General features: G+C 40.6%; 1 protein-coding gene across 11 annotated transcripts in view; it reads right to left on the bottom strand.

The window, feature by feature from the left end:
* Positions 1-12,239, bottom strand: part of znf618 (zinc finger protein 618) — a 144,116-nt gene that overhangs the window by 20,953 nt on the left and 110,924 nt on the right. For all 11 annotated transcript variants that reach the window (XM_038782378.1, XM_038782382.1, XM_038782384.1 and 8 more), the window contains 3 exons: positions 11,308-11,397; positions 7,455-7,535; positions 860-949 (listed from right to left, as the gene is read on the bottom strand). In XM_038782378.1, the coding sequence (XP_038638306.1) occupies positions 860-949; positions 7,455-7,535; positions 11,308-11,397 (261 nt within the window). The remainder of the gene's footprint in view (positions 1-859; positions 950-7,454; positions 7,536-11,307; positions 11,398-12,239) is intronic.

Genomic DNA, 12,239 nt, shown 5'->3' with positions numbered 1-12,239 from the left:
AGAAAATTGTCCCAAGTATGTCCTGTTTACAAAAAGCAGGACTAATCCAATCCCATCAGCTTATTTTCAACCATCAACAAAGTGATTGAAGGTGCAGTGGATACTGCTATCAAGCGATACTTGTTCACCATGTTCTGATTTGGTTAACTCGAGCCACTCGGTTCCACATATCATTACTGTTTTAGTCCAAACATAAATAAAAGAGATGAATTCCCAAAGTGAAGTAAGGGGCGGCGAAAATGAATCATATGATGAAATCTGCTGTTTGCGAGCTCAAAAGGGACAAACTGGTGTATGCTGTTGTCTACACTGACTTTGGTTTCTATGCCTGTTTTTTAAAATTCAGTCTCTAACTGAAAATTAAACATTTGCAATTTCCAGGAAAGGTGATTATAACTTTGGGTTCTTGGCTGACACATCAGATTTCTGAGAAATCAGACTGTGACCTCAGGTTGCTAAGGAAATGGTGGCTGATTGAAATCCAATGGAAAACGGAAAACTAAGCTCTCAGGGGTCAGATTTCAGAAGAAGTTTAGTACAAGTAGGTTGTGGAGAGTTGTGTGTGGGACAGTTTAAAGAAGAAAACTTACCGGCAGAATTTGGCAGTGGGAATAAAAAAAGTAAAGTTATTCTTGTGTTTTAGTTATCTTGAAGGAACTATAATGGAGAATGAACCATTTGGAGATAGAGTATGCCTCTGGGACACAAGTGATTGGGAGAGGCTGCTGGAGAAGAATCGCGTAGTGAAAGTGTGTGCACATTCTTAATCCTTTGAAGAGGGTGTTTAAGTTACCTGAAGTTACACTTCAGTTGGTTTTGTGTTACTTACAGTAAGAAGAGATTTTGTTTTGGAACATACCAGAGGATGCATGTAAAGCCACATGTTCTTGGTAGGGAGTGTAATATTTGTAACGTTTTCCACAGTATTCACAGATGTAGCTACCTGTTTCTGGAACAGTGAAATAAAATAGTTAGAACTAAAAAACACAACCTTCTAGTTATTAAAAATCATTTTGTATTTCAGAACTTGAGTATTGCTGAAAAATAACTTTTTGTTGAAGCTTTTCATTTGCAGCCATCAAGACATTTGCGAAAATACAATGCAAGGGGAATAAACAAATAGATACTACATAAGAAGTGGTTAAGTGGGCGCTGATAGAGGCATTGCAGAATCACCAACTGATGGTAACTGACAGTTACCTAATTTGCACCATTTGAAATTTAAAGCAGGCATCTCAACTATGATTAGCCAAGGCATTTGCCTGGGAAATGAACCAGCGAGTGGCTGTCACTTGCCTTGTTTGGCTGCATCAGGCGCAATATGTACATGTTCTTTCTGTTTACAGGTCCTGTGTATTAACGTAGCTTCCAGTATGCACAAGTGCACACTGCAAGCCGGACTGACCATCTTAAATTGTGGTCAGTTTAATTTTTAACATACCAAGGGTTATTTAGCAAATGTCCAATCGTATCTTTTGTTGGACACTGCGTTCTGAATTTTGCAAGCATAGGCTGGTTGGGTATGGTCTTTATTTTGCAGAAGGGACATGCTGTTTGATAAGATCTGCCGTACAGCCTGCACATTTAGCATCATACTTGCACCGTAATTCATAACCCAACAAAGATGTTTGAGAGAGCTGGGCCGAGAGTGTATCACATGTCAACACCATCCTTTGGTGCAATGGGCAAACACCTTTTTGGCTTGACAGCAGCATCCTGTTAGTGGCAAATGCCACTTGTGTTGCACACTAGCTGTATTAAACAGCTAGCTTCACTTGTTGATCAAATTTTTGAGATACCTTGCCCTTCTAGGGTAATTGGAGGTAAATTGGGCACTTTCCAGGGCCAAAAGTGACAGCCTTCAGCGCGTTCAGGAGCTTGCGCCATATACAGTGCAAAATAATCTGATCAGGGTCATCATTATCTTATAGGATGCCTTTGATTCGTCTATTTCAGCATTAAGCTTGCATGGTGGGCAAATTACCCTTGCCAATAAGGCCAATCTTACAGCATTTGGAGCTGTAAGAAACGTGTATTGACCAGTGAAGGGAAGACCATGACCAAGGGAAGACTTGCGGTAGACCATGCAGAGAAACCTAACAAATTTCTCACCTAGTACAGAAGGAAAGGGAGTTCATTTCAAAGGTAAATTTGAGCGCAGGATGGAGCTCATTAAGACATGCAAGGAAATTATTACATGCAGTTGCAGATTTAAACACAGAAAATACATCATCCACGTATAGGAAATATGTAGAGTAGAAGATTAGGAGCCATTCCATCAAAGACATTTCTCATGGAACCCAACAAAGATGTTTGCGAGAGCTGTGCAGACAGTACTTCGCATCGCAACGTCATTCATTTGGGCTCAATTGCACAAGTTGCCAAATTCACAAGTTCGATGGATGCTTATTCATACCATGGTGGTACCATGGTAGATTGCCATGATATAGTATTGCAGCGCAAATATTTATTCCTCAAGTGCAATGCTGGTGAATAGGCTAGTAATATCAAATAAGTACATGGACACAGTATTGCTATCAATATGCAAGTCCTCTATGGGCTTTACAAATGTGAAGGAATCCTTCATCATGTATGTGGAAAACGTTCAGTGCCAGTGTGATGCTAGTAGGCTGTACATCCCAAAGATTGGCAGATCACATCAAACAGCATGTTCCTTTTACTGTTCACAATGTGCCCAACTAGTCCATGCTTGCAAACTCAAATCACAGTGAGCAACATTATCCGTGAATAGAAAACATTGCCAGTTGGGTCTGCTGTGTGGTACATGTGTGTGTGTATGTACTGGAAGCTACATATATTAATACACAGGGCCTTGTCCTTTGCAGACAGAAAGAACATGTACATACTTTCCGTCCATTAGAGCTAAACAAAATAAGTGACAGCCATTTACTGTTTAATTCCTCAGGGAAATGCTTTGACCAGTCAGCTGTCTGGTTTAAATTTCAAACAAAGCTTGGCAGTTAACTGTCAGTCACCATCAATCGCTGTATTCTCCATGGCAATGCCTTTACAAGAGTCCACTTGCCAATCAATCAGCATTCTCTTCTCATACAGTATAAATTTGCTGAATTCTCTTATATTGTAAGGCTAATGTCCTGATTAATGCAAGACAAAAAACAAGATTTTTTAAAAAATCTATTTTTTTCAACAATACTCTGTTATTGTTTTTGGTATGACAGCTATAATAATGATCATGGCTGACATCTACACTTGAACTTTCCCTGGTTGGCAAATTACATTTCCACCAGTTTGTTGCTGAACATGAGAAGGGAAAAAACAATCAAGAACCTCTTTTTCCTGCAGCATTTAAGTAAAGAAGCTATACATATGGTGCCAAGCAATAAAAATATCCTTCAGTGAACAAACTGCACTTCTTCACCATAGGATGCTAAAGCTGCAAAAAGATAGATTTAGATGGATGGAAGGACAGTAAGCATGTAGCACTGCAGCATCTTGCAATTCATTTCAATTCAGGGGATAAATTTTTAAATCTCCAACACAAAACTTAGTGCATTTAATTAATATGTTTAGCTTCACAATTGAGTGCAGCACGGTGGCCTAGTGGTTAGCACAACCGCCTCACGGCGCTGAGGTCCCAGGTTCGATCCCGGCTCTGGGTCACTGTCCGTGTGGAGTTTGCACATTCTCCCCGTGTCTGCGTGGGTTTCGCCCCCACAACCCAAAAATGTGCAGAGTAGGTGGATTGGCCACGCTAAATTGCCCCTTAATTGGAAAAAATAATTGGCTAATCTAAATTTATTTAAAAAAAGCTTCACAATTGAATTTAAAATTGAAATGTGAGAATCTGAACAAGTTTTCAAATAAACGAAATAAAATAGCTTTCAGACATTTGAACTTACCAGTATATGGCAGCTAGAGCCATATAAAGGGTGTATGGCTTTGCTTCCCCCAAGGCTCCTGCACTGTGAAGGAAGAACTGTTGGAGCAGGTTCGCTCCACATTTCTCAGGAGACTAGTTTGGAAGACTGGGCAAGAAATTTGTAGCTCCGGCGAATGACAAATAAAAAGGAGTGGAGCGGCAATCTGACTGTGATTGCCACTCCTTGGAAAATTCAGCCCATTACGTTCTTGGCCCAATCTTCAATCTAATTTTACTTTTGCTTTAAACTTCATCATTAAGAAATCTCTCCAGTTTACTTTCCCTTGTTTTACACACCATTCACATTTTTTCAACTGTTATCATGCAGCAGTTTCCAGTTCAATGCACAGCATTATAAAAGTTGAGCTAAAGCGCTTCTATGTTTTTTTTTTGGAAAATCATTTCAAACATTGCTGCTACACTGAGGGATTATATTTTGATGATCCTGTTCTCTTCCCAACAGCCAAACATACACATGAATCTCTGTTCAAATCTGTCTTGATATTATGCAGCACTAATAAAAATCAAGTAAAAAGTCTTACAACACCAGGTTAAATAAAGTCCAAGAGGTTTGTTTAAAATCACTAGCTTTCCTGATGTTGTAAGACTTCTTACTGTGCCCACCCCAAACCAACGGCGGCATCTCCACATGAATAAAAATCAAGGTAATGTGACATCGTAACAATTTAGTAAATTGCAATAAATTGATTATTTCCTTCCGTAAATTTAGTGGATTAGACTGAGCTAACCTGTTGCAAAATGTGTTGGATCTCATCATTCCAATTGGAAAGTTCCAAGGAAAATTACACCCAGGTGACCGTAATTTTGCATAATCAAAATATTTCAGTCAGGTCTTAGGAAATGCATTGATGCTCACTGCAATTTTTTGTTTTCTCATTTAAAACTATTATAGACCATCTATAAACAAATACATCCAAATACGACAGAAGGTTTCACTCATCTGACATTAATGCCCTTCGTGAAGGGCAGGCAGCTCGCGAGTAATACAAGATGGCTGTTGAATGTGGTGATGAATCCGTCGAGAGATCTGGTACTGGAGGTGGTGGTGTCCATGGACGCGGAGAAAGCATTTGATCGGGTGGAATGGCGGTACTTGTTCAAAGTTTTGGGAAGGTTTGGGTCGAGATTTGTGGCATGGGTGCGGTTGCTGTATGTGGCACCAAGAGCGAGAGTGAGGACAAATGATATGAGCTCACGAAGCTTTGACTTACACAGGGTACTAGGCAGGGGTGTCCGCAGTCACTGCTGCTGTTTGCACTGGCCACAGCCATTGGCGATAGCTCTCAGGGGGTCGGCAGAGTGGCAGGGGATAATGAGGGGACAGAGGGAGCATCGGGTGTCTCTCTCTCTGTGCCGATGACCTCTTGCTGTATGTTTCACATCCGTTGGAGTGCAAGGGTAGGATTATGGGCCTGTTGGGGAGATTTGGAGGATTCTTGGGATACAAGCGGAATGTAGGCAAAAGCAAGGTATTCCCGGCAAATGAGCTAGGTACTTGGGGATTCAGGTAGCGAGGGAATGGACGGGGCTCCATAAGTGGAACTTAATGAAGCTTGTGGAGGAGGCCAGGGAGGGTCTTAAGAGGTGGGATACACTGCACTTAACATTGGCAGGAAGGATCCAAGTGGTGAGAATGAATATTCTGCCGAGGTTCTTGTTTATCTTTCAGGCTCTCCCGATCTTTATACCAAAGGCCTTTTTTCGGAAAGTGGACACAATCATCTCTGACCTTGTATGGGTGGGAAAGGTGGCGAGGACCCTGCTACAGAGGCAGAGGCAGCAGGAGGGGTTGGCGTTGCCAAACTTGCTTCATTATTTTTGGGCGGCGAATGTGGACAAGGTGCGGCGGTGCTGGGAAGGAGAAGGGGTAGAGCGGGTTAGGATGGAGTGAGGCACTGTGAAGGGTAAACGGGACCTCGTCTTGTGCAAGGATGAGCCTGATACAGTTTAAGGTGGTGCACAGGGTGCATATGACTCGGGTGAGAATGAATGGGTTCTTTCAGGGGGTAGCAGATGAGTGTGAGGTGTGACCGGGGGCCAGCGAATCATGTGCACATATTTTGGTGTTGTGCAAAATTGGGAAGATTGTGGGTGGGAGTGTTCGCTGTCTTAGCCAGGACAGTGGAGGAGGGAATGGACCTGGACCCTTTGGTGGCGATATTTGGGGTTTCAGAGAAGCCAGAGCTCATGGAGAGGAGGAAGGCCGATGGCCTTCGCCTCTGATTGCACGGCGGTGTATTTTTCTGGACTGGCGGTCGGCATTGCCACCGGGGGTAGCAGCATGGTTGGGTGACCTGTATGACTTCCTGCAGTTATAGAAGACAAAGTATGAGTTAAGGGGCTCAGCAGAGGGAGTTTGAGAAAAGGTGGGGGATGTTTGTGACCGTGTTTGTCGCGCGCGGGGGGTGAAAAAGGAGAAAAATCTGTATAAACTGTACAGTTGATTGTTGGGAAGAATGTTTCCTGGGGTGTTTATTTGCTGTAACCTACTTTGATACAAGTTTGAATAAAATGCCCCCATTTTACTCACATTATATTTCAAGATCACCTGTAAACAACATGAATATAAATAATTCTCAATGTTGTCCTACAAAACATCTACATTAGTGTCACTGAAAATATTACAATATAGAAACTATACTTAAGCTTGCAATCCATGTTTTACATTACCTGTTGATATTATTGGTGCCATCAAAGGCTTTTGTTTTAGGGACAATGTCATTATTATTCAATAATGCACCAACACATCACATTAGGTATTTAGAAATCATATGAGAAAACTAGGGAATGTGCTGTGGGTGGGCAGATTGTAGAGGAGAAATGTATGCAGGTATAGCAGCAAACCATGAGAAATACCACTTTACAGTTAAAAAAAGTGGAAACGACAGCTTAACTGAAGTTCTGCCAATTCCTCACAAATTTCACTTCCTCTGTGGAATGACTGTATGAACATTGTTGGACAGAAAATCACAGCACGACACATATTCTCACCATTGGATGCTACATGAGATTCTTAATTCCTACACAAGCCTAGCCACTGGAGAAAGAGCTCCCCTGGGAACCTTGACAAGTTAATTAAGGTATCAATAATAGCTGCCTAACACCAGCCCCCTACTTAGCATGTATGCTGGACACATGCTAGTCAAATGCATGTACTAAGGCTGCCCTGGAAATACTACAGTCTGGAACCTTTTTGTAGATTTCACGCGAATAACAAGGAGATAGCTTTTAGTTTTTTCAAGTTAACCTATGAAAGATTCTCTTACATTCTGTCAAAGTTGCATATGTGCGAACAACCCACGGCAACTCTCTCCCCCAAAAGTCTCACGTCTTCGTCAAAAGGCTGAACTTTTCTTGCTTTGGCTGAATATAAAGCACATCTTCCAATTCCCCTTACCCTTCCAAAGTATATGGTTTCAATGTGCACTTGGCTACACCACCTCCTGTGTCACTGTAAAAGTACCACATAATGAAACTGCATCTAAACTTCCCAAAACGCATGTATATTTTCCCATTAAAAGGTCATTCATACTTGATCCGGGGCTGCGGACCGTTTCTTCCACTTGTTCAGTTTTCACTTCTGCTGGTGTCTCAACTGCATGATCATAAGGATCTATAATTAAGAAACAGGTTAATTAATTTATAGAACATTACAGTGCCAAAGGAATAGCACTAATTTGTACATCAGCTTTCCTACCTCTCAAGAATTAGGTTCTCCTTGCAGTTCAAAGTATATTTTGGATGTCATTGCTAGGGTGTGGTTTTCCAGTATGAGCCTACGTGACAGTAATGTATCCTGAACTCAGTGCATTATTAATAAAAGCAACTAAAGTGAATCCCACTATAGTCCAACTTAATCGCATTGCTAAGATGAGCAATTTTAGTTTACACGTAAACCAAGAGTCTTAGTTGTGTGCGCACAGCACTGCAGATTGACATCTACTACGCCTACAAAAGTAAATGTCAAGATTTAATTAGCAGCTTTCAGGGCAAGCTGAACAGGGTCACCGTCACGTTACTGATTCAGAGCTTGGTTTGGGTAAGATCAAATATGCCATTGAGCCTAGTAAACTGTTAACTAGCAAAGAAGATTTAAACAATCAAATTTTGATGGAGTGGTACAAGTGAACGGATTTCAACAATGAAGTTATCATCCATGCAAATCCTTACATTACTGAGCAAAATATATTCATATACTCCACGGTCCACACAATTGTTATTTTCAGTTTAAATAATTTTACAATCGTGATGCACCTCGTGGATAAGGCAAAACGTACTTGATTTTCTTTCTTCTCCCCGCCACAATTCTGATCTCTTGGTGACAGGTAAGGAGCGATATAATATTCACTACAAATTTACTTTACACTGTCTAACATGGTGCCTCAGCCTCAAATGAAGAAGATTATTGCTTAATGCAGCAGTGAAGATTTACATTTTCCACACCAATCAACCTCAATTTGCAGTGAGACTGCTAATTTGCAGACAGTTTTGTGCTGTAAACTCATACGCTTTAGGACATTGAACAAGATTATATAAACATGTCGTACAAGAGTTATCTTAAAAGAGTCAGAAGAAGACAGATACCGTTTTCTCTTGGATCCTAGAGGTGAAAGGCCTTTGTGTTAACCCCGCTACACTTTTTTTTACCCACAGAAGTGTTTCATGAGTCATTAGAAGGGAAGTTATTTGGAAACCAGCTATGATTTCCAGTATTGTTCCTGGACTTCTCTTTAGCATATTGATATCAATATGCCAGAATAAAAAATGGCACACGAACAAGTTGCACTTAAAGCAGTGCAACAAGTTTTATTTGCCACCCCCAAGTACTCTCACCCGACCTTTTATATAGCTGTAAAGTATAACATTTAAAAGAGATAATCAACATTAGCACAAACAAAATACCTCATAGACAATGAATTATTTTTCTTACTGGAATGAATAAAATACATATTTTATTTTGCTATTCAGGGAGAATTTAAACTCAGTAGGATTTGACAAGCAATGTAATGCAGTTTTCAAATGGCCATGGTAAATTGCCCTTAAGTGTCCAAAAAAGTTGGGTGGGGTTACTGATTATGGGGCTACAGGGATAGGGTGGAGGTATGGGTTTAAGTGGGGTGCTCTTTCCACGGGCCGGTGCAGACTCGATGGGCCGAATGACCGCCTTCTGCACTGTAAATTCCATAAAATTGCCCCTTAATTGGAAAAAAATTAATGGGTAGTCTTAAATTTATTTAAAAAAATAACTTCTTTGTGTTTGCATGTGTGCATAGCATCTTAAATAGGACAACTGTGTGATGCCTTCTGAGTTACTATGCATCCGTGCACCTCAAGGGAATATTGATGATTTATCCGTCTTAATTAAGGCCTCACTTATTAATTCCAAAAGATGTAATTCAGGGATCTTCAACTTTTCCTGCTTGTATTACTGATAAAATGTTTCGATTTAGTATCCAGTGGAATTAATAAGTTAGCAAATGCTCGATGGAACTTATTTTATCATTTATCATCAGTTTGCCACGAGGCAATCAATTTTGAAAATATGACTTTTCAACTTTCAACTGACTGGAAATTTTGCAAGTTGAAATGAGACAGGACAAACTTAAAAACGCAAGACACCTTTCAAGCTGAATGTGGAAAAGCAAACAAGACACCCTTAGGGGAGTGTGAAGAGAGACAGTTCCAATAATTCAAAGATCCATCAAACTTCAACACCTGTCTAAGAGATATTAAAATGGAAAGTACTGGATATTCCGACTAGTGTTGGAAAGAGTGGCCTACAGGAATGAGAAGATTTAAGCATACTTATTTGCTCTTGATTAATATGCTGAAACTTCCGATGGCTGGAGCTGCTTGGGGTCTGCATCGAAAGACTCCTCGCAGGCCACCGCACAGTCCTGCACCGGTGGATTAAAGGAGGTCATGCACCCTTTTTACTGCACTGGCTGTTGTAAAGCAGCTTAGCTTCAAGGGTTCGGTGAAATGGACAGGCCAGGAAAAAGGCAAGTGTCCAAGCCAAGTGGATGGAATTGGGGGGTGGGTCAGAGCGGGTGGGGAGAAGTCAGGTTGGTGGGGAGAAATCAGTCAGGGAGTTACAATATTTAGCCAGATATTAGAAGATGTTTTATTTTTTCCAACTGTTGCGGAGTAACTATTGGTCGAATCCCAGCAGAGCAATCCAAAGTTAGCGATTTAAATTACATTTTCAAATAGGTCAAGACCACTGAAATAACAGCTGCCACAGACAAACCAGGCCAAAAGCCGTTGGTAATAGACAACAGGCGAAGTAAAACAGGCCTGGCTGCAGACACTGCAGAGAGATTGCAAGGGATACAGGTAGTGGTAGAAAATTTTTCAGCAGAGGAAACAGGCTGAAAAGCTGTGCTCGGTCCCTCTCTCTGTTTTGGAAAAAATGCACGTCACCCAGTAAGAGAAGTCAACTATAAGAAACAGCAAAACGAGATCAGTAATAATTGCAACATCTTCAACTGGGCAGCACTTTGGCACAGTGGTTAGCACTGCTGCCTCACAGCTCCAGGGTCCCAGGTTCAATTCCGGTCTCTGATGACTGTGTGGGGCTTGCACTTTCTGCCTGTGTCTGCTTGGGTTTCCTCCGGGTGCTCCGATTTTCCCCCACTGTCAAAAGATGTGTAGGTTAGCTGGATTAGCCATGCTAAATTGCCCCTTAGTGTCCAAAAGATTAGGTGGTGCTACTGCGTTAGGGGGATAGAACGGAGGCGTAGGCTTAAGTAGGATGCTCTTTCAAGGGCCGGTGCAGACTCAATGGGCTGAATGGCCTCCTTCTGCACTGTAAATTCTATGATTCTACGACATCCATTAAACCAGCTAATCAAAATTGGCTGCAACGTCTAACAATCTATACCTCAAATTGAACTCTTAATAGTCTGATGTCACGTTTTTATTATTTTGTTCCCTAAGGTTTTGTGGTTAATAAATGTGCTTTTTCTTTAACTTAAGATAACCTTGTTTGATTGGCTTCTTATTGCTCACAGAATAAATACTAAAATAATAATAATCTTTATTATTGCCACAAGTAGGCTTACATTAACACTGCAATGAAGTTACTGTGAAAATCCACTAGTCGCCACACTCCGGCACCTGTTCGGATTCACTGAGGGAGAACTCAGAATGTACAATTCACCTAACAAGCATGTCTTTCGGGACTTGTGGGAGGAAACCGGAAAATCCGTTCTGATTCGAAAAAGACACATCCTTGTGAAAAAGGAACTTAAAGCTCTGTTGTGACGAACTGAGGCAATTGAACATAGGAGAGCCAATTCACTCCTTCTCACCTGGTCATAACAACCTGTATGTATCTGTACTAATCCACAATAAAATGAAACAACTACTTTGTAAATACGTACCATCGACTGCATGTAAATCCCGGTGTTCTTGGAAACAGCTGTAATATTTGTATTTCTTGCCACATATGTCACACATATATCTAAAATTCTCTGAAAATAAAGTGAGAAAATACGTCAATAAATCTAGCTTGATTTCCATTTCCTTAACCAAAAAACAAAGCCAAATATTAGGGAGTTAAAATATTATACTTTAGAAAATGTTTTGCAATTACTATTGCACTCGTTCTTTTCCATGCTTACATTTGTTCATTAACATTTTATGCTGGCTTGGCGGGAGGGGTAGGGTTGTCAGTCTTGTTGGACATGGTAACCCGATAAGTTCTTTTGATCATGTTACAACTGATCAAATTATACTTGCCTATGGTTTGAAAATGTTATTACATACAAAAACTTGCTGAATTTCTTCTTTCAGTTGATCTGACCCAAAAATGGCTGCATTAAATACAAAACACAAGCCAGAGACTAATTGTAATGCAAGCAATGTAAATCATATATTGAAGGGAAATCCTTGCTCTCATTCCCATCATCTTCCTGCAGATTAATCTGCTTTTTTGTTGGTCATCTGCAGAATCGATACTTGATCCAATTTAGTGTCAAGATATAAAAGACGCATAGGCAACAATATAGCTTGCTCCTGGACTGCAAGTCTTCCTTTCCAGGAGATAAATCAACTCACAACCTGGCTGACTAACATGATCCTCTACTCAACTTTCTGTCTGACCTGAAATACCTGTGATTTTTGAGTTTTTAATGTAAATTTGACTTTGAAGCCTCACTGGAAAATAAACAACACATCATTTCTCACTACTTTCCATGATTTTAGGAATTATCAAGTCCTCTGGGAGAGTGACAAAGTTTCATGACGTGGGAATTCATTACAATCAGCATTGTTGTTTAGTAACAATGGTCCCAGAGGCAAAAAATGAATACAT

Source organism: Scyliorhinus canicula, chromosome 21, assembly GCF_902713615.1.
Source record: "Scyliorhinus canicula chromosome 21, sScyCan1.1, whole genome shotgun sequence".
NCBI classification, from domain to species: Eukaryota; Metazoa; Chordata; class Chondrichthyes; order Carcharhiniformes; family Scyliorhinidae; genus Scyliorhinus; species Scyliorhinus canicula.
The sequence above is the reverse complement of the archived record's forward strand: the minus strand, read 5'-3'. Positions and strand labels throughout refer to the sequence as shown.